General features: G+C 56.4%; 1 protein-coding gene across 2 annotated transcripts in view; it reads left to right on the top strand.

The window, feature by feature from the left end:
- The window catches only part of CCDC57 (coiled-coil domain containing 57), a 77,329-nt gene that overhangs the window by 46,750 nt on the left and 4,729 nt on the right, over positions 1–25,850 (top strand). For both annotated transcript variants that reach the window (XM_021066370.1, XM_021066369.1), the window contains 2 exons: positions 1,917–2,124; positions 24,778–24,875. In XM_021066370.1, coding sequence (XP_020922029.1) covers positions 1,917–2,124; positions 24,778–24,875 — 306 coding nt within the window. The remainder of the gene's footprint in view (positions 1–1,916; positions 2,125–24,777; positions 24,876–25,850) is intronic.

The following is a 25,850-nucleotide window of genomic DNA, read 5'->3' on the forward strand; positions in this document are numbered from 1 at the left end:
AGACACAGGCCTCAGAGAGGCCGGAAAGGACGTGCTCTGGACGCGGCTGGAGGCTCCCAGGCCCCCGCGTCGGCTCACATGGCTGAGCCCCTGGGAGACGGGAGGTTCTGAGAACCGGTGGTTCTTAGGACGTGCTGGCTGCAGGGCTCCGGGGCGCGGAGTGTCCAGCTCACTCTCGCCTGGCGCGGGGAGCGTGTGTGCGGGGGGCAGTCACCGTGAGGGGCGGGACAGTGGCCTGGGGCCTTGGGCAGCTGAGGGCCTCCGTGCAGGGTTGAGGCTCTGCCCCGAAGGGGCCAGTGCCGCCTGGAAGGGAGCCTGGGAGCCTGGGGGCTCTCGTGGTTACAGCGGCCCCCATGGGGCGGGCGCTGCAGGGTCACACTGTCACTCTGTCACAAACACCGCTGGGCAGCCCCAGGCCTTCCCACTGCCCTCGGCCGCTGGGGGGCAGTGTTGGCTGGCAGTCCTCCCGCCGGCTCAGCCTGGAAGTTCAGGAACCTCTTTCGTGGCCCTTGGGAGCCGACCAGGGCGGGGGCTGGGCTGGTGGGCCCGTGGCCTCGGGGCCTGAGCTCAGCGGGGGCAGGAGCTCTGGGCGTCCCAGTTCATGGTGAGCCTAGTGTTGTGGGGACAGGCGGGAGTCATCACACACCCCTCAGCCCCCACCCCGTGTGGCGCGGGGGCCGGTCAAGGTCGGGACGCGCCTGCTACCGAATTTGAAGAGATTTTCAGTCTGTAAGGTTCTGCAGTTTGCGGGTCTGCTTTTGCGGTTGTCCCCCACTTAAAAGAACAGGAGACTCCAAGAGCAAGTCCCTGTGGAGGCTCAGGCCTGGAGAAGGGGCGGCCTGGGTCCCGGCCCCAGGGCTGCTTGCCTGGAGGCCACAGGGACTCCTGTGCCCCAGCACCCAAGCCAGGCCTGCCTGGGGGCCGGGGCCCGAGGCCTTTCCCTGGCCTTCCCTTGGCCACCTCGGCCCCCTTCACAGCAGGCATGTGCCCGGGGACATTGTGCAACCACCGTGGGCCCCAAGCCACAGGAGAGCCTGGCGCCCGCAGCCTGCAAAGGTGCACCAGGAAACTGGCCGGGACAGGGCGTGCTGCTCTGTTCTAGCCAGTTCCTCCTTCTGGTGCCAGCTCCTGGGGGTGGAACGGCACAGGGTGGCTTTTCATAGGTGTCAAGAGCAGCCAGGCTAAGTAGGCCACCTGCTTCCCTCGGGGCCTCGGACGCCACCGCCCCGCTGGCCCACCTCCCCTCCCCCACCCCCACCCTGTTCCCAGTGCCTCCGCCGGGCCCTCGCGGCGGGACCAGGAGTCCAAGCCGGGTCCATGGGCTGTAGCTCAGCTCGGTGCTGGCCCAGGGCAGCCCCCAGGCCCAGAAGCTGAGGCCCCAGGTGGCCGCTGCCCCCTCCCTCTGCCTCCCCTGGGCGGGCCGCACATGGTAGGGGTGGCATCCACCGCAGGTAGAGAAGGTGGGGGGCTGGGCTGGGATCCGGTGGAGGGGCCAGCCGTGCTTCCAGGACAGAGGGAGAGAGAAGGAGGCCGCCGCCCCCCCCAGCCCTGCTGGGGCGCCGCCAGCCTCCTTGCACCTTGGGCGGGCGGCACACGGGAAGCAGGGTCAGAGCATGTGGGCAGCCCTCAGGGGTCCGGGGACGATGGCTCCTCCTGGTCCCTGGGGACACACAGGTTTGGGGGGCACAGAGTCAACGCAGACCGGCAGGCCTTGGCCAGGGAGCCTGGAGGCCTTGACACCCCAGGCCCACTGTGAGCCAGGAGGCGGCTGCGTCTTGCCACCAGGGCACCGCAGCACGAGACCCTGCCCTTCGGTGCGTCCCCATGGAGGGACCTCGCCCAGCGGTGCCGCTCTGGCCTCGCGCCCTCCTACCTGTTCCCAGCGGGGGCGCTTCTCACAGCAGGTTTGTTCACAGGGCCCCACGGAGGCAGACGGAGGGCGTGCGGGCACCGGGGATCCGGGGGCACGGCCCCCCCAGGCCCTGTGTGTGCCCCGGCTCCAGAGGAAGCTCAGGGAGGCGGCAAGGAAAATCCTGCGGCTGCGCCTGGAGAAGGAGCAGCTCCTGGAGCTGGGGAACCGGCTCCGTGCAGAGCTGGGCCGCCTCCCTGGTGGCGAGTGCCCTGGTGAGTGCCCGCCTCACCCCCGTGGTTGGGGCTGGGGGTCAAGGGGGACGGGGGGGAGGCCAGGGCGCCTCACCTCCGCGTGGGGACTCCCAGGCGCCCGCTCTGGCGGCGTTTGTGAGAAAAATACTGCAGGTTAGCCGAGCAGCTGGCCTTTTGTGGCTGCGGCAGAGGCTGCGTGTCCCCAGGCCGGCTGGGGCCTCAGTCTCCTTTGCACAAAGCAGCAGTGTCTGGGCGAGGCACGGCCTCTGGGCTGCAGATGCCAGGCCCCCATCGTGCTTGGGGTGCTGGTTCCCGAGAAAGCCGCCCCCGTGTCCCATGTTTGCAGCACAGAGCGGCCGGGAAGGCCCCGGGCCCGCACTCCCTGCCGAGGGCCTCTCGAGCGCTCGGGCTCCCCCACCTGCAGAGCCCGGAAGACAGGGCCTGGGCGGTGGGCTCTTCCCGGCGCTAAGCTGTGTGGGCAGCAGCCGTAGCTTTGAATGCGTCCGTAAGACTCCCAAAGAGACCCCGTCAGGCCGTGGGCTTGGGAGACCCCTGGATGGCCGCGGGTCTGGGCCCCCGGTGCCGGCGCCCGGGGTGCAGGGCGGCAGGTTGGCACCCCTGTCCTCCGAGGCTGCCAGTGGACCTTGGCCTCCTTGCCAAGCGCTGCCCTACAGGGGCACCCTCCCCGGCTCCCACGGCCCCAGAAGGTTCCTGTGAGCACAGCCATGGCTGCCTGTCCCTCTGACCTTTCACCTCGGTGAACCCGTCTCTCCCCTTCCCGCGGGTCCCTGTGGTCAGCAGGCCTCACGGCCAAGTATCCCAGTAAGTTGTCCGCCTGCCTGTCCAGCCGCCGTCCATCACCCACCTGTTCACCCGGCTGTCTTGCTGCCCGCCCCCCACCCGCGCGGGGCCCGATGCTGCCCGCCGACCTCACGGTCTGCTCTGCCCAGGCCTGCTCCCCGCACCCCTGCAGGTCGGGGGGCCAGGGACCCCCAGTGACCGAGCGTTAGAGAGACCTCCTCAGCAGTAGGTTTTCAACTCGCTCTTCAGCTCCTCTCTGCTGCCTTGTCTGTGTGGGCTTTCTGCCCAGTTCCCCGCCTTCGCTGACTACCTTGTGCCGCGAGGTGGGATTCGCTGGAGCCGTCCTTCTCCCCTGGGCTGTGCTCACTGCGCCTTGGCAACAAGCCCAAGCCGTGTGGAAGGCTCCCCTGAATGAGGGTAGAAAGTCTAAAACCACCTGGACATGGGAGCGCCAAAGATCAGCAGATTTGATGTCGTTAGCATTTTATTTTAATTTTTTCATCTATCGGCTTATTCAATTGGATTTTATTGGCGTACAGTTGACTTACGGGTCAGTAGCGCGCGCACACGCACACGCGCACACACACACACACGCACGCACGCACGCGCACACACGCTGCTTTTTTGCCGTGTGGGTGGTTGCAGGCCGAGTAGATCTCCCCGAGCTGTGCAGCAGGCCCGAGATGGTCTGACTGAGAAGCAGGCGTGTGATGTGCTCTTTCCCGGCCTCCTCTTTTGTCCCTTCGCCCCCCGGTCCCCTATGGTCACGATAAACTTGGTGTCAAAATCTGGGCGTTTGTTTCCGTCTTATAAATAAATTCTTTTGTATCATTTTTATTAGAGTCCACATAGAAGTGATCTTATATTTATCTTTTTCTGACTTATGTCACTGCGTACGTTAATCTCTGGATTCATCTATGCTGCTGCAAATGGAATTATGTCATTGTTTTTACGGGTGAGTAATGTTCCATTGCATGTATGTACCACGTCCTTATCTGTCCCCTGTGGCGGTGGTTGCTTTCGTCTTCCATGGGTGTCTTTATTTTTCATTTATGTTTATTCCTCAGTTACGTTTACGGCGTACGGTGACCATCACAACCCAGCGTCACGGCATTTCCGTCCCGAGTCCCCAGCATCCCCCCGCCCCCCAACCTGTCTCAGTCCGAACCTGTAAGCTTTTCAAAGTCTGTGAGTCAGCATCTGCTCTGCAAAGAGGGTCCTTGAGTCCTGCTTTCAGACTCCACATGTAAGTGAAAGCACTGGATGTCGGCGTCTCATTGTCTGGCTGACTTCACGTAGCATGATAGTTTCTAGGTCCATCCGTGTTGCTAAAAATGCCGGTGTCTCGCTCTTTTTAATGGCTGAGTCATGTTCCCTTGTGTATATGTACCACCCTTCTGGATCCACGCCTCTGTCAGTGGACACTGAGGTGGTTTCCATGTCTTGGCTGTTGTGAACAGTGCTGCAGTGAACATCGGGGCACATGTGTCCTTGCGAGTCGTGGTTTCCTCTGGGTAGGTGCCCGGGAGTGGGATTGCTGGGTCACATGGCAGTTCTGTGTTTAGCTTTCTGAGGACTCTCCTTACTGCTTTCCACAGTGGTTGCACCCGTTCACAATCCCACCGACAGTGTCACAGGGCTCCTTTTTCGCCACAGCCTCTCCAGCACTTACTGTTGGCAGACGTTTGGATGAAGGCCATTCTGGCGGGTGTGAGCTGGTGCCTCGTCGCGGCTCTGCTGTGCGTCTCTCTAATGACGAGTGACGCTGAGCATCCTTTCATGTGTTTCTCGGCCGACCGTATGTCGTCTTTGGAGAACTGTCTGTTTAGGTCTTCTGCCCATTTTTGATGGGGTTGTTTGTTTTCTTGGCATGGAGCTGCAGGAGGTGTTTATAAGTTTTGGAGATGAGTCCCTGTCAGTCGCTTCATTGGCAGGCATTTTCTCCCAGTCTGTGGGAGACCTGCCCTCCCCTGGGCTGTGCGCGTACTAGCTCACTTCATCTTTGCAACAACCCCAGGCTGGGTAGAAGGCTCCCCAAATAAGGGTAAAAGTTTAAAACCACCTGGACATGGGAAAGCAGATTTGATGTCATTAACATCGTATTTTATTTTTAAAATTTTATTTATTTATTAATTTATTGCTTTTGAGGGCCGCACCCACGGCACATGGAGGTTCCCAGGCTAGGGGTCCCGTAGGAGCTACAGCTACCAGACTACGCCAGAGCCACAGCAACGCGGGATCCGAGCCGCGTCTGCGACCTACACCACAGCTCACCGCAACGCCGGATCCTTGACCCGCTGAGTGAGGCCGGGGATGGAACCTGCACCCTCGTGGCTCCTTGTCGGATTTGCTTCTGCGGCGCCATGGCGGGACCTCCGTCATTCTATTTTAAAATGTCTCTAAGGAAAAGTCACCATAAAGATAAAAGACAAAGAGCAGACTCGGGAAATGTTGGCCATGTGGTGACAGGTACAAAGGGTCGGTACCAGGGACGGGCAGAGTGCTGGGTGGCACCTCCTGGAGAAAACGCACAGAGCTGCTGAGGGACGGGTGTCAGGCGTCTCCGCAGGGGCCTGAGTTGCCACCTCAGACTAAAAGGCCCACGCTCAGTGTGCGGGAGAGCGTGGGGACACCCTGCCTCGGTGGCAGGAGCCCTCACTGGGGAAGCCGCTTGGTTGCCTGTTTGAAATGTTTAAATATTCAGACCCGTCGGATGGGTGGGTCTCCCCAGATCTTTTTCTCCCACATTTGAGAAACGTACTGCTTCAGGGGCATCTGCCGCAGCGTTTCTGCTGCAGTGAGAGGGTAGCTGGGGTCTGGGTGCCCCCCTCGGGGCACCAGAACCAGGGCCTGGGTGCCCCCTCCGCACAGAGCTGCTCAAGGGAGCAGGGGCGGCACCGTCCGCAAGCCCCGCCCACTTGGGCGGTTCTTTTGTCAAGTGTGGTGAAAACGCGGCCAGTCCCCGTGACTTCAGAACCACTTCTGTGTCCTCATCTCGGGCCGGGAGGAGCAGCCTGGGCGCAGGGAGGGATCCACCGGCAGAGCAGTGCGCATGGAGCCCAGGCGTGCGCGCAGCGTGTGCGCGTCCGTGTGTGTGCCCACGCGTGCCCACACCCAGGGCAGACCGGACGAGCGTCAGCACTTTGAGGAGCCCGGGGAGGGGGAGAGGAGAGAGGGCAGTGGGGGCCTCTCTCCACCTGCTTCCTTCCCCAGCACCGCGGGGTGGGGGCCGGGGCGGGGGCGGGGGGGTCTTCCTGTCCCTCGTGGGCGTTCAGACTTGACAGCAGAGGCTGGTCTGTCTGCATTTTCTTACAGAGATGACCTGTCAGGTCATGAACCCCGTGGCGGTGGCCGCGGTCATCACGCAGTGCAGGGACGCGCTGCCCAGGAAGGGTCCTCCCATCACTTGACAGCAGCACAAACGCGAGCCCGGCCGGCCCAGGCGGAGCCTCGCCCACGCGGTAGCTCTGCTCACGGCTGCCCTGCCCTCCAGGCTTGGCCTCCGGTGGGCCCTCACCCCCCGGGAGCTGCCGGAGCAGCCCGGTCGCCGCCGGATGAAGATGCTGCCCTTATTCATTCCGCAGCCCCCGAGGCCTAGGGTCGGGCTCCCCACGGCCACGAACGACCCTCTTGGGTCCAGGCCTTGGGTCCGCGTCTGCGGACAGGTGCGTGGCCCGAAGCCGGCGGGGCCCCTGAGCTAGGCCCGCCCCTCCGCTCCTCCAGGCGGGTGGGTGGCAGTGTCGGGAGCCACCTCTCCTCGGCCCCGGCCGTTTCCACTCCTGGGGCCCCGCTGTGGTGGCCGGCTTCGCGTCCCGCGTCCCTCGTCCCTCCCGTGCGCCCTGCTGCCCACATCCTGCCCGGCTCTTACCTCGGGGCGGGGGGCGCATCTGCGGTTCACGGCGCAAGGGAGCAGGCCCCGCCCTCGGCCGCCGCCCTGGACCGTCGTCTGTCACCACCAGAGAGCCCTCAGCCAGAGCCCGAGGTGTAGCTCGGGCCCCTGTGGGCGTGGACAAGGGGAGGTGATGGACAGGTCCCCACCTGCAGGGCGCGGAGGGGCTTCGCGCCTGGCCTCTGCCCCGCTCCCTCCTCACCGGCTCTGTGGCCGCCTTCTCCAGAATGTCGGAGGCCCCCTTCTCCAGAATGTCGGAGGCCCGGAACCACACAGGGTGGAGCCTTTGACATTTGACATTTGAAAAGTCTTTGTTGTTTTCTGATCGTGAAAAGGCTGCTTGTGCTATAAACCTTGAAATGCGTGCTGTGAAATCGCTGGTTTCTGCTGGAAAGCACAAATCACTAACTAGTAGTCCGGTTGGTTCACCACTCAGCCACGACGGGAGGTCCTCTTTCTGCTGAATTTTTGATTCATCAAGAAATGATTTGGGAGTTTCCGTCGTGGCGCAGTGGTTAACAAATCTGACAAGGAACCATGAGGTTGCGGGTTCGGTCCCTGCCCTTGCTCAGTGGGTTAACGATCCGGCATTGCCGTGAGCTGCGGTGTAGGTTGCAGATGTGGCTCGGATCCCACGTGGCTGTGGCTGCGGTGGAGGCCGGCGGATGCAGCTCTGATTCGACCCCTAGCCTGGGAACCTCCGTATGCCGCGGGCGTGGCCCTAAAAAGACAAAAAATAAAACTAGAAAGAGTCGGTAGAAGAGGACCCATCGGGGATCCGGCTCTATTTTTATCTAAGTGTCCAGCGGGCTGGCCCAGGGCTGTTGCTCAGGCCCTGTGGGCAGACTGAAGCCCTCTGCACACTTAACGAGCTCGCTCCAGCCTCAGGTCTGCGTGGGCAGCCCTGCTGGAGACGGTGCTGACTTAGAGGCAGTGATGTTCAGTCCCATTTTGTGGCCTCCCGCGTGCTGGCTCCTCGACAGCAGCGCCCTGCCCCGCGCCCTGCACCCGCGTCTCCCCCGAGGGGCTGGGAGGGGAAGGGGCTGCCGCGCTCGGGGCCCAGACCTCCTTAGGAGGAGCCTGCGGCGGCCGCTCTCCATCTGCTGGACGGGGGTCTCGTCACGCGCTTCCTGGAGCGTGGCACGGGGACAGGGACCTCTGACTGGCATTTTCTCGCACCTTTTTTCCAAACAATACCCGCTGTCCTGGGAGAAGCCGGCCACAGTCTGAGCGCCTTCCTCCCTGGCGGCCTCTCTCTCCTCCCCGGCTGCTTCCAGATTTTTCTTCTCAGCAGTATGTGCTCCTGTTCAGTCCTGAGTCTAAGTGGGGGTTGCTCTGCTTTCATTTAACCTGCTCCGGAATCAGTGTGTTTTTAAATCTTAAGCCTTGCTGTTTGGGGTTTTCCTCCATTTCTGAAAACTCTCAGCCGCTATTTCTTTAAACATCACTTTTTCTAATCTCCTTTGGAGCACATTAGATGGGTTTATTAACGGGGCGGTGCTGTGAGAGAGCGGGGGCGGGGGGAGAGAGAGAAGGGGGAGGGGAGAAAGGGGGGGGGGGGAGAAGGAGGGGGAGGGGGGGAGAACTTCTCTGCTGGCTTCTGGGGGGTTTCCTCAAAGGCCAGCGTGTGGACTCCTGTGTCTTTTCCAGACGTTTCCATCTCATCTTCATCCATTACTTCCCTCGGGCTTATTTTACTGTCCTTCCCGGATTTCTTTGGCACCTATTTTCTTCCTTTGCGTGCAGTACTTGCGTGTTCAAGGGTGGCTTTCCCATCCGAGCAGCCCCTCGACCCCGTCCCCGAGGTTTCCAGGGACTCTGGCCTCGGTGCCATGAGTTGCCGGGTAGTTTGCCGTTACGGCTCAGCTTTTCTGTTTAACTCAAGTTGGTGGGAATGTTCACCTAAAACGAAGAGGTGTGGCCAGTTTTTTTGGTTTTTTTGTTTCTTCCTTTTTCGGTTTTGCCCCATGGCCCGTGGAGTTCCTGGGCCCGGGAGCAGATCTGAGCCTCCGTTGTGGCCTACGTGGCGGCTGCAGTGATGCCACATCCTTTCGCCTACCGTGCCCAGCCGGGGATCAAGCCTGTGCCCACAGCAGGAACGCCATGGCCAGTTATTTTACCAGCAAAAGAGGTTTCTGGGGGAGCAGCAAAGAATTGCCGTTTGAGACCTGCAGCCACGGCGAGCCAGCTGCAGAGGGAGGCAGGGGTTTCTTACAGGGAGAGGAGGGTGGCCCCGCCTCACACCCTCTCTCAGGGACTTTAGGCCGCAAGGGAAAGGCCCTTTGCCTGGGCGGCACGGATTAATTCGGGGGCCAGGTTTGAATCTTGGTGGGAGGTGCCCTGTGGATTTGCTGATACCAGTGGGAGATTTTGCCCAAAGGAGGGTGGCAGCTGGCCTGAAAGGGACAAACGGTCGTGTTTCCAGAATCGGGTCCAGGACCATCAGAGACAGAAACAATAAAACACGTCAGGGTGGGGAGTTCCCGTCGGGGCGCAGCGGCTAGCGAACCCGACTAGGAGCCATGAGGACGCGGGTTCCGTCCCTGGCCTCGATCAGTGGGTTAAGGACCTGGCGTTGCCGTGAGCTGTGGTGTAGGTTGCAGATACGGCTCAGACCCTGCATTGCTGTGGCTGTGGCATAGGCCGGCAGCTCCAGCTCCTCTGATTAGACCCTCGTCTGGGAACCTCCATATGCCGCCAGTGTGTCCCTAAAAAGACCAAAAAAAAAGGGGGGGGGTCAAAGTGTTGTTTAAATCACTTACTTGGCTATTTTGATGGCATCTGTCAAGTTTTAAAATGATTTCCAGAGTTCCCACTGTGGCCAGCAGGTTAAGAACCTGACATAGTGTCTGTGAGGATTCTGGTTTTTGCGTTTTGTTTTGTTTTTTTCTTCTTCAAGCAAGCAAAGTCTTTACTAAAGGAAAGCAAACAGGAGTTCCCGTCGTGGCGCAGTGGTTAACGAATCCGACTAGGAACCATGAGGTTGCGGGTTCAGTCCCTGCCCTTGTTCAGTGGGTTAACGATCCGGCGTTGCCGTGAGCTGCGGTGTAGGTTGCAGACGCGGCTCGGATCCCGCGTTGCTGTGGCTCTGGCATAGGCTGGTGGCTACAGCTCCGATTGGACCCCTAGCCTGGAAACCTCCATATGCCGTGGGAGCGGCCCAAGAAATAGCAAAAAGACAAAAAAAATTTTAAAAATAAAGAAGATAAAGGAAAGCAAACAGCTCCCAGGGCTGCTGGGAGCAGGGAGAAGAGTCCCCCCCCCATTGCCTTATAGGGGTTTTTGTTCCTTAAAGATGGGGTCCAGAGAGGTGGGGTCTTCTCCCATTGGCCTTGCTCAATTACCCACATCCGTCCTTGTCCAGTAGGGTCCTAGGGGTGGAAATGTCCCGTACGCCTCAGAGTTTCTTTGACCTTTTCTTCCCGTAAAGGGAGTCTCGGGGTGAGGGACTCCTGTCCCTCTGGGCGCAGGTGCACTCCCTGCAGCCAACAAGGCCTGCGGGGCTGTTACTCCCGGAGCCCTTAAGCCACACATGCTCATCAGTGGCCACGTCCAAGCGGGCGTCGAAGCCCACGCTCCTGCACGGACGACCCGAGTGAACAGTCTGCCTCTGTTACGGCAGCTGCCCAGCAGCCCTGCACCGCAGCGTATCTGCTCTGGCGACAGCCCCGTGGCTGTAGCCTACTGGCTCCAGCAGCCCTGTGGCCGCAGTGGATCAGCTCTTTCACCCGGCGAGAGACCAAGCGGGCCCTCAGAGAGCTGGAGCCCCCAGGTTTACGACGCCGGCGGGCTCAGAGGAGACCGCTCTCCAGAGTCTGCGCCCCGAAGGAGGGTTTCGCAAGGCTTTTGTGGGCTCCCTCTTCCGGGTCCACGCGAGGCTGGGGGGACCGGGTGACGTCAGGCCAGGGAGTCGATGCGGAACCACATTTGCAGAAGCAGATGTGTGGGCAGGGGTGGTTGGGGAGTTGGCTGGACTTCGCTCAGTCGGCATGGCCGGGGTCTCTCCTTTCTACGTTTTTCTTGGGACAGCTTCTCCTACATTCCCGCCCACCTGCATCACTTTCTGTATGTGTCAGTCTGTCCCTTGTCTTTCCATCCAGAGCAACAAGCTGAAGTCAGACCGACTTTCTTTTCCCTTAATAAAAGGCAGTTCACACATCCTTCCTTTCTAAAGCAGCCACCGACTGTCTGTCATAATTTCTGGAAGCACGTGTTTTTCTCCCGGAGAACGTCTCAGGGCGGCCCTGACCACACTGGTTCATCATCCTGCGTTCCTCTGGGCTGTGTTTCGTACCTGACTCCCAGGGTCTCGTTGACTTCTGATAAATCCACGTACAAGGCGTTATGTTTAATGCCCATGCCTGTATTAATTAGATCGACAAGCTTCAATTTTCATATAAGACATTAATTTGATACTATTTCCCAGTTCATGTGAACCTAAAATTAATTTTGGCCGGTTAGTTCCCGTCCATGTTTTGAGACTCTATATATGCGAAGCCTCAGTCAAGGGAATGCAGAAAAAGGCATCTTTGAAATCTCCTACAGTCACCCAGGCTGCTGTTCCTGGATCTGCGAGAGGAGGGTGGGGGGCACCACCGGATGCAGTGGGACCACCGCCTCATTTATCAGAGGAGGGCCCTGCACTCGGCGCCAATCCCCATTAGGCTTTTGTGCTCGAATATAGGCCGTGAGACCCCGTTCCTCTAGGTCTCTTACGATTGGGATAAGTCCCCGTCGTGCCTCGGGTCTCAGAGGATGTTGCTGTTGGCAAGGAAAGAACTTCTGCTCTTTAAGAGTTATTTCTAATGCTCGAGCATTTTTTGCTCTTCCTGTCTTTCGTCCTGTGGCCCAGACTGCTGGGTCCATATCCATTTCCGTCAAAGGCAGGCACAAACCTCGATTAGGCTCCGTGGCCTGTGATGGGGGCTTTAGCCTGTGACAAAACAGCTCTTCCTAAAATTGGAGTTGGCTCTGGAACAATCAGAAAAGCAAGAGAGAAGAAAACGGGCCCCCAGTCACCACTCAAAGGCTGTGCGAAGAACTTTGTGACCGGCTTGCCAGGAATGCCACAAATGGTGGCAGATTTATTTGAGGGGGGCCAGGCTTGGAGGACAAGGTGGCTCCCGTATCCAGGAGGAAGTGGACAGGCTGTCTTCCTACACTTAGGGCCGCCCGGGGCTCCTGGGTGGTGATGAGGACAGGAGCCGAGATGGACAGCCCCGCGTCCGGTCAGCCTCCATCCTGGGTTTGAGGATCAGCCCCAGGGACCTTCGTCTTTGGGGGCAGCCCTTGCAGTGATCTCCCCGACATAGGGGACCCGGCCTGGGTGCTGGGGTCTGAGCCTGGGGGCATTCCCACTTCAGGGGGTCCCTCGTTTCCGCAGAGGACACAGGCTGCGGGCTCAGGTCTCTGCGCTTGTCCGCTCCCCTTGGAGGCCCCCAGGCTGGCTCCCTGCAGCGCTGGAGCCAGAGCCTCGGCCGGGTCCCTGTCTCTCTCCTTGCTCTCCTTTCGTTCTTCCCGGACCCGACTGTGACACACTCGAGTTGCTGCTCTGAGGTGGGGCTCCAGGTCCCGACCAGCCGAAAGCCAACGTGGGGGCTTTCTCCGTCTCTCCGGCGCCGACTGAGCTCTAAATGTGTCTCTGGGATTGTTTGGCGCCCCCATCGATTCTGGGTCCATCGGTGTGTGCTTGCTCAGTGCCCCTCGGAGGGTTTCTGAGAAAGCCGATGATGGACTTCCGCGCCCCGTGACAGGCCCCCGACGGTCTGGGGCAGACTGTGGTCCTGACTCGCGAGGCTCTTAGTCCCACGCCAGTCGTCATCATCCCCCATTCGCAGACCCGCGGGGGTCGCGCCGGGAACTGCCTGACCCCCGTGGGCAGGCTTGTCCGTTCCTCTCCTGACTGCCTCTGGCACTTTCCGCGTAGGCCCGTCGCCCCAGCCTTGCGCGGTGGCTGAGACTTGCTCTCTTTCACCGTCGGCCGTGTCTGTTTTCCTAAGAACATGACGTCCTTCCCGGCCAAGTCGAAGGACTGCGTGAGACCCTGAAAGGCCTCCGTGCATCTCTCCGGGTCTTCAGCAAATTGTCCCAGATCTGCCTTTATCCGCCGTAAGTCCTGAAGTGAGAAAGGCGTATGGACCCGTGTGGGTCCCCATTCTCTGTTTGCCACGACTCGCAAAGGCAGCGAAGGGGGATGTACCTCTGGCACTGGAGGGGGAGAGGAGGAGCCGTGGGCGGTGTTGGAGAAGGCGGATGACCTGCCGGAGGGTCGCACCCCGTCGGGTGGGCATACGGTGGGCACCTAGGTCCTGAGGGAATTGGCATCCCACACTGAGAGCGTCCACAGGCTTCCTCAGCGTAGTGTCTCCCTCCTTGTAAAGCGGATGCGACGTAAGGCGCCTCTGACCACTTCCCTTCTCGTCTACCAATCGGTCTCGTGGGAGAATGGTATTAAAATCTAGAGAGCCTTCGGATGGCCATGGCTCTCCATCCGACAGGTTATACAGGGGCCAGGCTTCTGCGCAAAAGAAAATGAAATGTGGGGTCCCGTCGTGGCGCAGGGGTTAACGAATCCGACTGGGAACCATGAGGTTGCGGGTTTGATCCCTGGCCTCACTCAGTGGGTGAAGGAGCCGGCGTTGCCGTGAGCTGTGGTGTGGGTCACAGATGTGGCTCGGATCCCACGCTGCTGTGGCTGTAGTGTAGGCCGGCGGCTGTAGCTCCAATTCGACCCCTAGCCCGGGAGCCTCCATCTGCTGCAGGTGTGTCCCCCCCCCAAAAAAAACCTATTTCCCCCTTTTGGGAGAAAGGAGTTCAGCACGATACTTTCCCGAGAAGCCTCAGCCTTGTAAATGACTAGCATCAGAGAAGCTGCAGAGGAAGGGGCAGGAGTCTCCCAAAGGGTCAGAGCAACAGAGAACAGGCTCAGAGACAGGCGCCCCCCGAGGTTGAGTAGAGACCCCGCTGTTTGGACCGAGTGAGTGCTCTGAGGCAGGGGCTGCCGTCAGAGTGGGGTGTCAGCAGCACAGAGACGCTCACCCCCGCCTGGAGAGCGGTTTCCCCAAGCCGATTCAGCGAGGGGATTGAGGAGGCCCCATGTGGCTTGGGGTTAAGGACCTGCCATTGTCACTGCAGCGGCCTGGGTCGCTGCTGTGGTGTAGGTTCAGTCTGGGGCCTGGGCATTACCACATGCCACGGGCACAGCCAAAAACAAAACAAAGCAAAGACAGGGTTGAAAGAGCCCCAGCCTTCCTCAAGCCCCTCCTTGAGAGTGAGGTCGTTGGAAAGGCCAGTTTGAGGGCTGACGGTGCCCCGGTGCTTATTAAACTTGTCAGCATTCTTTGTAGTAGTAGCAGAAGCCGGAAAGTTTTTGATTCTGTTCAGGAGCCTTCATTTGTGGGGGTCGAAGCTTAAGAATTTAGTGGGTTTTGTTTTTGTTTTGCTCTTTAGGGCCACACCTGCGGCTTATGGAGGTTCCCAGGCTACGGGTCTAATCGGAGCTGCCACTGCCAGCCTCCACCACAGCCACAGCCACGCAGGATCCTTAACCCACTGAGCGAGGCCAGGGATTGAACCTGCAACCTTATGGTTCCTAGTTGGATTTGTTTCCACTGTGCCACGACAGAAACACCAAGAATTTAGTGGTCTTTCTTGGAGTTCTCTTGTGACCCAGCAGGTTAAGGATCCGGCCATTGCCACTGCAGTGGCTGGGGTCGCTGCTGTGGCGCGGGTTTGATCCCTGGCCCAGGAACTTCCATGTGCTGTGGGCCCAGCCCTCAAAATAAATAAATAAATATACTTTAGAAACATGTTTAGAAAGAATTGAGTGTCTTTTAGGGGACTCATCTAGGGGTCAAGTGAGCTGATTGGCCAAGTTACCTAGATCTAGAGTGGACACAGTTTCCCGTTCCGCCCTCGTCCTGTTAACTGAAAGAGAACGATTTGGATCCAGCCCCCACTGGTGCGTAGGAAGAGAAGGACCATGGGAGTGGTCTCGACACCTGAAGGAAGCCCTGAATTTCCTTTAAAAACAAGCTGAAGTCAGTTACCGCAGTCATGAACAGGCTCATCAAGTTGTGATGTGTAAACGTGAATTTTGTTCCCATCTGAAGGCTTCGGAGTGAAGGTTTTCAGACGGGAGTCTAGCCTCTTGCCAGAAGCCAAAGGGTTGTTTTCTTTCTGAATCCCCTCCAGGGTGTTGCCATCGGGCTAATTTCATCCGGTCTTTAGCTTGCCCCTCACCCAAAGCACGTGAACGCTGGTACAGATCTGAGAAGGCAGACTGGCGGGTCTGAGGAACTGCGAAATTCTTCAAGCCTCCGGGTCCTCGGGTGCTTTGGGAAAGTCTTTAGCTGCGCCTGGCAACTCAGCCTTGGTCAAAGGAACATGAGTATCTGGGGTTTATCTGGATTCTCGGAAGGTTTGACTACGAAGGGCCGATTCGGAGAGGGAGGGGCAGGGCAGGGGAGGGTGACCCTGGGAGCAAAGGCAGGTGTGGGGATGGACAAGGCCACACCAGGGATGGGGGAGCCGGGGGCGAGGGGCAGAGGCGTCAGGCCTGTTTGTCTTAACTGTTTGCCTCAGTAAGTGTAAGCACTGTATGTGCAGAGAAGCACCTTCAGATTCCTGATCCACTTGGAAGCCTCGAAACAGCCATCAAAAAAGGCATCCAGTTTAATTTTGATCATGTGCGAGCCGTGGCGGCTTAACCCAGTTTTAAGAAAGGGAAGTTCGGGGAGTCCAGAATCCACCGTGGCGGTCACTGATATTCTAATGACTTTCGGTTAAATTGGTCCCTTTCGTTAGAAACGTGCGCGAGGAGGAATTGGCTTTTAACCAGGGTCCCCGAGCGGGGTGCCCTCGAGACGCTTAGAGGACCGGGATCTCAATTTTTAGAATTCCTTCTCCCTCTAAAGCAAAGGGGTAATTCTTAAACAGCCTGCAGGCCAAATACCAGCCCAGCTCCAGTAGGAACGGCCGGATCCCACAGAATCAGGACAAAGGCCGAGTGGCCGAGGTCCAAAAGGAAGGGCCTGGAGGCCAGCACAGGGTCTGGAGGAGGTGCCAAGTGAGTCCTCGCAGACCAAACAAGGCCTTAGCAAAAGAGGCCGAAGCCTGCCAGCAGGTCCCAGATAAGGGCCGGAGCCTCAGAATGCAAGACAGCGGAGCTCGGACCCGAGAGGCGCTTACCCTCCCCCTCCAGGGTTGGCTGGACAAACAGCGAGCTCAGCGGGTTCTGGGGCCCACACATGTTTGCGCACCAGCCTCAGGGCTGCGGGGGGTCAGCTCTGGATCTCAGTGGGACGTCCATGCCATGTCAACCTAAAACTGATATTTTTTACCAGAAAAACGAGTTTATTCAGGAGCAGCAAAGAATTGCAATTCTGAACACACATCGATGGCAAATCTCAGGCAGGTCCTTAAAGCAACAGAGAGGAGGCTCTTTTATAGAGGAGAAGGGCGGGTGGGAGGGGCTGTCCTAAATGAGAGGCCATTGGAGGGAACCAGGAGGTCCTGGTGTAGTGGCCTCTCATTGGCTGGGCTGTTGCTGGGCGAGGAGAGTATCTCCCCCCACTGGCCACAGTGAAGCAGCCTCATTTCCTGCTGGAGGTGGGAGCTGGTCTCTTCTGCTGGGATCTGTGGCCATGTGAGTGGGACTGGGGGGGGCTCCCCTTCTGCTCCCCCCCAACTCCGTTTCAGTGAGATTTCCCTTGGTTGGTCTACACAAGAGAGTTTCAAAACTCCTTTAGTTTTTAAGCATGAAGTCGACTTTTGCGTCTGTTAAGCAGCCCTATTAATTATTAACGTTCTATCTAAAACGATTTATACTTGGTCGCTTAAAATGCCAAGAACCATTTTCCCGGCTAAAATCTTGCACTGCTCTTGTATTTCTTTCCGTTTCTCCTTCCACTCACCGTCATACCAACTTTCAGCAGAAGCTCCTCATGGTTCGTATTATTCAGTGTCCTTTCTGATGTTTAATAATGGTTAATAGGAGTTCCCGTCGTGGCGCAGTGGTTAACGAATCCGACTAGAAACCATGAGGGTTCGGTCCCTGCCCTTGCTCAGTGGGTTAACGATCCGGCGTTGCTGTGAGCTGTGGCGTAGGTCGCAGATGCGGCTTGGATCCCGCGTTGCTGTGGCTCTGGTGTAGGCCGGTGGCTGCAGCTCCGATTCGACCCCTAGCCTGGGAACCTCCATATGCCGCGGGAGCGGCCCAGGAAAATGGCAAAAAAAAAAAAAAAAAAGACACACACACAAAAAATAATGGTTAATAATTCTTTAACAAGATGTTATCATTTTCAGAAAGAAGTAAAATATGGCTCTCAGGCATGAAAATGAGCACGTATTTAGGATTTTGTTCTTTTCATTAAACAGATGTGAGAACCAGTTCCAAAGAAAAATCCAAAGAGCACAGATTTATGGGGAATAAAAGAATTGAATTGCAGGAGTTCCCGTCGTGGCGCAGCGGTTAACGAACCCGACTAGTATCCATGAGGATGTAGGTTCGATCCCTGGCCTCGCTCAGTGGGTTAGAGATTCGGCATCGCCATGCGCTGTGACGTAGGCTGCAGACTCAGCTCGGATCCCGCAGTGCTGTGGCTGTGGGGTAGGCTGGCAGTGACCCCAACCTGGGAGCCTCCTTGTGCGATGGGTGAGGCCCTAAAAAGACCAAAAAAAAAAAAAAAATTGAATTGCAAATGGAGGCAGAACTGGCTTCTCAAAAGGGAGGGAGGGCAGCCAGTGAACCCCCCAAGGACCAGGCGTCATATGCAGATCTGTCGACTTCCCGAATTCCCGAGCCTACCCGAGGTGGCTTGGACACAGTGAGAAGCAGACCGGACAGCCTCTGAGCGCGTCTCAGGGATCGCAGGTCCTTGAAGCACAAAATTTTTCCTATTGTCTCTCAGCTTTTGATAAAAAATAATCTCAAAGAAAGATTGTGGGTTTTTTTTTTAATTTGCATTTTTAGGGCGGCACTTGAGGCATGTGGAGGTTTCCCAGGCTTGGGGTTGAATCGGAGCCACTGCTGCCGGTCGTCTACACCACAGCCATAGCAACGTGGGATCCGGGTCACGTCTGCCACCTACACCACAACTCAGGGCAACGCCGGATCCTCAACCCACTGAGCGAGGCCAGGGATCAAACCCACGTCCTCATGGCTCCTGGTTGGGTTCGTTAACTGCTGAGCCACAACGGGAACTCCTCTTTTTTCATTCTTTCTTTCTTTTTTTTTTTTTTTTCTTTTTTTCCTTTTAAATCGCACCTGAGGCATGTGAGTGTCCTGGCCAGGGATCGAACCTGAGCTACAGCAATGGCAACACCAGATCCTTACCTGCTGAGCCACCAGGGAGTCCAAAGGAGAGTTATTCTTGGTCACGAAACAGCGTTGGTCCCATTTGGCCTGATTGTGTTAAGTGATCTTAACAAGTTTACGTGGCCACAGTGGCCCTCTCGAGTTTGTTTTACTGGAAGTTTCTGTAAGGATTTCAGATTGGGCTTTCGCAAGCGTCTTGTTTATTGTTTCGAATCTAAGAAGCCAAGAACTCACCATGTTTCACCTGCTGGGTGATTCTGAGCAAATGCCTTTTTTCTCAGGGTTTCCAAATCACCCCGAGGGCCCTGCACCTGCCAGGAGATGACCTTCGACCTCCCTGTGAGCCTGGTTCCTGGCAGTCTCCCTAGGAGGCTCCGTCGTCAACCACCATTCCCTACGAGCGACGGGCCCATGGGTCAGTGCGTGTCACTGTCAAATCTGGCCTCGCCTGCACGGCCCGGGCCTCCGTCACCTCCCGGGACAAAACGGGCAGAGGCTCTCTGAACCTGTGCCAAGAGCCGCATTGCCAGGCAAGCAGGCGTGTTCAGCAGGGCTTCTGAGTCCAGGAGGACCCGGGCAGGGAGAGCAGATACCACGCAGAAGTGTTTCGTTTCCGTTACAAAACCAGAGACCACTCATTTTTACAGCTAAGGAGGAAGGAGGGCAGGTGGCTTGTGTATCCAGGAAGCAGAACGGGAAAGTGGCCTCGGCGGGAGTCTCGGCAGCCTTGCGTCATCCGTCATCAGAGCCTTCATTCCTGGGTGTGAGTCCTCATTCCGCTCCGCCTAAACGGCCGGCGCTCCGGGCCAGGAGCCTGGAGCTCACGGCAGCCCCCGGGGTGGGGCACGGCCGCGCCCAGACTGCAGGCCTCTGCCCTTGGGAAGAGGAGCTCGCTGGCCCGACTCCGCAGCTCCCTCTCTTTCTCCTCTTTCTCTTTCTTTCCTTTTTAAATAAAGGAAAAGAAAATCTTTGTCAGGATCAACTGAAAATCGGTGCACAACCTACAAGTTGGGGATTCTGTTTTATTTTATTTTTTTAATTAGTTTATTATTTTTTTGTCTTTTTGCCATTTCTTGGGCCGCTCCCGTGGCGTGTGGAGGTTCCCAGGCCAGGGGTCAAATCAGAGCCGTAGCCGCCGGCCTCCACCAGAGCCACAGCCACGGGGGATCCGAGCCACGTCTGCGACCCACACCACAGCTCCTGGCAACGCCGGATCCTTCACCCACTGAGCGAGGCCAGGGATCGAACCCACAACCTCATGGTTCCTGGTCGGATTCGTTAACCACTGAGCTGCGCCGGGAACTCCGGGAATTCTGTTTTATTCGGGAACACGAGTGAGGACAGTAGCGCAGGAGGCAGCCTCCCTGTGGCTCCCGAGGACTGTTCCAAAGAGGTGACGGAGGAGACAGCACGTGCAGCAGATTTTGCTGAGAAGAAATTGTTGAACATCCAAAGATTATTGCTAATCCCCAGAATCTGCGTCTCCGGTTAAAGGTTTTAGTGCTTTTCTCCTCTGGGAAGGTGCCAGAACCTGGACCCTTTGAATTCATCCCTTTCATGTGCCTCCTCACTGCCTGGGGCTTCTCTCCATCCTGGGTCCCCTCAAGGTGCACGTGGAGGGACGGGCAGGGGCACAGGTGGCGGCTGGCTTCGTGGCAGGCAACATTCTTTGTTGATTGAAATGGCAAACTTTTTTTGGTCACACAGACGACAAAGACTTACCGTGGCTGTGGTTAACGTGCCAGTAACTTTCAGAAGTAACAGATCTGAAGGGAGCTCCCAGCAGGAAGAGGGCCACTGAGGGAGCTCCCGTCGTGGCGCAGCGGTTATTGAACCTGACTGGGATCCGTGAGGATGTGGCTTCGATCCCTGGCCTCGCTCAGTGGGTGAAGGATCCGGCGTTGCCGGGAGCTGTGGTGTGGGTCGCAGACGCGGCTCGGATCCCCCGTGGCTGTGGCTCTGGTGGAGGCCGGTGGCTACGGCTCCGATTAGACCCCTAGCCTGGGAACCTCCATCTGCCGCCAGTGCGGCCCTAAAAAGACAAAAACGTCCATGTGGTGCAGTGGGACCCTAAAAAAAAATAGTGCAACTGAGAAGTTACATCGGGTTGTCTCTGCATCATGCGAAGTAAAGGTATCCCCTCCCCCAACGTTCTAGATACAGTTAATCTAAGATGTTTATGACTGTTTTCAAAGCAGACGGTGACTGTTACACCTGACCTATAAAAATGGGTGAAAATAGCCTTTAGAGGGGAAAGTCCCGTGAGATCTGACGCAAAATAACCCTGAAACATCACTCACCGTGAATGAGCCAGGAGCATCAAGTGGAGAGTCAGGCCTCGTGGAGCAGGTCCTGGCTGACGGCACCAGCTGCAGATGTGAAGCCACAGCTGCAGGCCCCTGGCCTCCCAGACGCCGGCTGCAGGTAAAGAAGTCAGACTGTGACCACGTGGGCACAGAACCGCAGCCGGCTTAGGACACGAAGCGCCGCGTGGTCTCCCTGCGGGCCTCCGGTGAGAGGACCTTTGCGAGCAGCCGGGGCCCCGGCCCATCGCTGGGAAGCTCCTCAGACGCGTGATTTGGACGACCCTTCACTGACAAGCACGGCGTAAAGTGGCTCAGCGGGGCGTCTTTTCCGATTGGGCGGCTCTCCTCGGGAAACGCCTCAAATAAACCTAATTATTTCTTTATTTGTATTTTTATCGATTTTCTTCCGAGTCTCCCACGGTCGGGCTGCGATGCCAGGATCTAGACACAGTTCCCAGTGGGACACAGCAGGATCTCATCGCAAACCCATTCCAAAGGCAAGAGTTTGCATCCGTTAACCCCAAGCTCCCGAGCCCTCCCACGCCCTTCCTCTCACCCCAGGGCAACCACAAGTCTGTTTTCCAAGTCCATGATTTTCTTTTCTGTGGAAAGGTTCATTTGTGCTGGATATAGATACCAGATATAAGTGATATCATGTGGTACTTGTCTTTCTCCTTCTGACTTACTTCACTCAGGATGAGAGTCTCTAGTTCCATCCAGGTCGCTGCAAATGGCATTGTTTCATTCTTTTTTCTGGCTGAGTAGTATTCCATTGTGTATATATACCACATCTTCCTAATCCAGTCGTCTGTCGGTGGACATTTGGGTTGTTTCCATGTCTCAGCTATTGTGAATAGTGCTGCAATGAACATACAGGTGCATGCGTCTTTTTCAAGGAAAGTGTTGTCCGGATAGATGCCCAGGAGTGGGATTTCAGGGTCATATGGTAGTTGTATGTGTAAATTTCTAAGGTACCTCCACACTGCTCTCCATAGCAGCTGAAACCTAATTATTTCTAGCATCCGCCTTCTTCTAAGAACTGATCTTCGGGCTTCTCTGGGGCCCGGGGAAATCTCAGATGATTTCAGGTGAGAAAGGCATCCGGAGCGTTTCATCTCATTTTACAGCTAGGTTCAGTTTGATGAGGAAAAATATAAAAAGCCACCAGGAGATCTGAACACTAAAATAGGGTCACGGCTGCCTGAGATAACAGTATCTACCTACTCAGGTGAGAGTGATAACGAATATTTCAAAATAAACACAGAGGGAGTTCCCCGGTGGCCTAGTGGTTAAGGATCTGGCATCGTCACTGCTGTGGCTCGGGTCACTGCCGTGAATCAGGTTCGATCCCTGGCCTGGGACCTTCCACAGGCGGCAAGTGCAGCCAAAAATAAATAAAATAAAAATAAACACAGAAACGAATGCCGTTGTAGAGAACTTTAGCTCTCATACGTAGGAAAGCTTTGTTGTTTTCAAGCCATGAAACATAATAAACTCAACATAAAGCAAAGAAAATTGTTTCCGTAAGACACGGAAGCTCTGCTGTTCGGGCATATTTCTTAGAAGGTGGAGACTACGTTTTCATATTTTAGGCGGAGGCAATAAATAGCAAACTGACAAGCCCATCAAAATGGAGCAAACTGCAGAGATGTTAACACTTTCCATAGCTTTTTAAAGGTGTCTTCAACTCAGGTAGGACACGTACGACGGCCTCCAGCAGGTGGACCGTTGGAAAGTGTACGATCGTTGTCATTTCACGCAGTCACATCTAGTTCCGGAACCTTTTCGTTGCCTCAGAAGAAACCCCGTCCCCACCAGTTACTCCCTGTGCCCCTCCCCTGGCAGCCCCGCGCTCTGCTCTCCGCCTCCACAACTTGCCTGTTCTGGGCATTTCACATCAGTGCAGTCGCGTGTCATGTGCCCTCTTACGTCTGGCTTCTTTCACCGAGCGGGGTGTGTGTGAGGTTCGGTCATGGTGCAGTGTCTGTGCTTCACCCCTTTTCATGGCTCCGTAATATTCCTTTGCGTGGCTGCACCCCCCTCGGTCCATTCATCAGTAACGGACATGTGGGTTTTTTCTGTCTTTTGGCTGTTGTGAATAATACGGCTATGGAAATTCACGTGCAAGGTTTTCTTTGGACTTGTTTCAGTTCTGGGTGTATACCTCGAATCGGAAGGGCTGGAGTGATACAGTAATTCAAACTTGAACGCATTGGGGAGCCACCAAATTGTTCTCCACAGCACCCGCATTTTATTATTTATTCATTTATTTATTTATTTTTGCCTTTTAGGGCCGCAGCTGCAGCATATGGAGGTTCCCAGGCTAGCCGTCGAATCGGAGCTGTAGCTGCCGGCCTCCGCCACAGCCGCCGCAACGCCAGATCCTTAACCCACTGAGCAAGGCCAGGGACGGAACCTGCTTCTTCATGGATACTAGTCAGGCTCTTAACCTGCTGAGTCACGACGGGAACTCCCAGCTGCATTTTACTTTCCCACCAGCAGCATAGGAGGCTCTGGTTTTTCTCAACATTTACTTTCTGCCTTTTTGGTCTTAGCCGTCCTGGGGGTGCGACGGACCATCTCAGCGCGTTTTGATTTTGCCTTTCTCAGATGACGAATGATGTTGGGCATCTGTCTTTTGATGGCTTGCTAGCCATTTGTGTATCTTCTAGATTGTATAGCCTTTAAACTTGGGTATTATAAACTAAGGAAAATAAATTCATTTCCAGATCTTGTCCTTCACATGCCCTTTTATCACCTGGAACAAAGGGATGCATTCCTTTAGGCCCCATCTCAGGACTGTGGCGTCGGAACTAAGCTCAGATGTTCATGAACTGCAGAGTGTCCGTCCCTGCTCTCGGTAAATGAAGGAATCTGTAAGCTTTTGAAAAATTCCTCTGAATCAATTTCTTTTCTTTTCATCTTTTTAGGGCTGCACCTGTGGCATATGGAGGCTCCCAGGCTAGGGTGCAAATCAGAGCTGTAGCGGCCAGCCTAAGCCACAGCCACAGCCATGCGGGATCCAAGCGGCATCTGCAACCTACACCACAGCTCACAGCAACGCCGGACCCTTAACCCACTGAGCGAGGCCAGGGATCGAACCCGTGTCCTCATGGATGTTAGTCGGGTTCGTTCACTGCTGAGCCACGACGGAAACTCCTGATTCAGTTTCCAATATGGTCAATATCAATAGTTTTAACTATTAGCCTAAAACAGTAAAACAGCCAGTTATTTTATAGGCAAAATGGGTTTATTCAGGAGCAGCAAAGAACTGCAATTTGGGACATACAATTATAATGGACTCCATGCAGGTCTGGGGAGACAAAGAAGAGGAAACTCGTAGACAAGAAGGGGCAGTTGGGAAGGGCTGTCACAGGTCCAGGAGTTCCCACTGTGGCCCAGTGGGTTAAGGCCCTGACATTGTCTCTGTGGGGATGCAGGTTCGAATCCTGGCCTTGCTCAGTGGGTTAAGGATCCAGCCTCGCTGCAGGCTGCAGTGTAGGTTGCAGATGAAGCTACGATTTGACCCTTGGCCCAGGAACTTCATATACCACAGGCGCAGAGGTAAAAAAAAAAATCAGAAAGTTCGTTGGAGGAAACTGAGACCTTAGAGTTTGGTGGCTTGTTTTGGCTGGGTTGTGACAGCGCATTGGCTGGGCTGTTGCTGGGCGAGGAGAAAAGCTTCCTCCCGCCGGGGGCAGTGCAGCAGCTTCATTTCCTGATGGAGGGGGGAGGTGGTCTCGTCCCTTGGGGTCTGCGTTGATGGGAGTAGGACTCGGGTGAGGGCTCCCCTTGTGCCCCCCAACTCCGATTTAGTGAGGCTGCCTTTATTGGTTTTCACCTAACTTCCACACAGACTCTGAGCCCTCAGTAACCTCTGTTTAACCAGGTTGATTTGTTATTCTGAGAAATACCGTTTCAATAGTAATTATGTTTTGTAGCATGTCATCTTGAAGATGAATCTCCAAGAGTCTTAGGTAACAGAACACAAATTGACTTGATGGGCATATTCACTTGATGCCTAGATCATTCCCGAGTGAGGCCGAATGCCGAAGCATTGATTGATTACAAGAGCAGTCCTCAAGTTTACACCCTTAAATTTTGCTTCCTCCATCTGGGTGCTGTTGAGAGGGTGTGTCTCGGGGTCTGTGAACGTGTGTGTTCATTACAGCCACTTGGAGAAGCCGCAGTAAGTTTCTGCGTGTTCACAAATTCTGCTGAAATGCCAGTCTGTGTCACATACCTCACGACTGTCCACCCCGAGTCTCTGTGAGAGAAGGGCCGGGGGCTCTGTTCAGCATGCAAGAAGCCCAAGGGTTGTGCACACAGACGACAAACCCGCTCCCTCATCTCATTCGCAGGGAAGCCGGCTGGTCTCCCTGTCGCCGAGGCACCGGGCGGCGTGGGTGAGGCACCTCAGGCACCCCTGGGACAGCTGCAGCCCCGTCTCACAACTCAGGTAGGTAACACTCCTTGATCTAAGAAATGTTTTTTTTTTTTTTTTTTTTTTTTGTCTTTTGTCTTTTGTCTTTGTTGTTGTTGTTATTGTTGCTATTTCTTGGGCCGCTCCCGCGGCATATGGAGGTTCCCAGGCTAGGGGTTGAATCGGAGCTGTAGCCACCGGCCTACGCCAGAGCCACAGCAACGCGGGATCCGAGCCGCGTCTGCGACCTACACCACAGCTCACGGCAACGCCGGATCGTTAACCCACTGAGCAAGGGCAGGGACGGAACCCGCAACCTCATGGTTCCTAGTCGGATTCGTTAACCACTGCGCCACCACGGGAACTCCTCCTGCCGGTTTTAAAAATTAAAACTATATCATGGAGATGCGTTTTCACATAGCTTCTGTCCGCCGGCCCAGACAGCCAGGCGGGGGCCGTCCTCGGGGGTCACAGCCTGTGTGTGCCAGATGCCCTCTGCTCTCGGCGGGGGTGGCGGTGTTCCTGCCTCTCTTTTCTGTGCTTCGCGAGATTTTCACTCTGACTAGTTAGTGCCTTGGAGCTGTGCGTGTGCACGTGTCTGTCCTCTTCCAACGCCTGATGCTCAGTTTCTTTAAAGGATGTGGGAGCGTTCTAAAGTCTACAGTCTAATCCTTATGGGTGTTCTACACCTAGACTCCCAGTGTATCTCTGTCTTTGCAGTTTATTTAAAGAAATAAAGAGGCAGAAAATATAAGAAAAAAATAAATAGGCAGGTGAGAGACGAGGGCCCCCGGGCCGCGAGGTGCCGTGCGTTTGCTCTGCTCTCAGCAGCAGCGACAGTCCGTCCCGGGTGCGGGTGGGGCCGGCTGGCGAGGAGGAGCGAGCCCGGGCGGGGGCGGCCACCGGGCAGGGCAGGGGCCGCAGGTCCGAAGCGACGGAGGCGGCGGGCGGGTAGAGGCCCCGCCGCGGGGCGCAGGTGGCGGCGCGAGGGCGGGGCTTAGCCTGCGGCGG

This window comes from Sus scrofa, chromosome 12 (assembly GCF_000003025.6).
Source record: "Sus scrofa isolate TJ Tabasco breed Duroc chromosome 12, Sscrofa11.1, whole genome shotgun sequence".
NCBI classification, from domain to species: Eukaryota; Metazoa; Chordata; class Mammalia; order Artiodactyla; family Suidae; genus Sus; species Sus scrofa.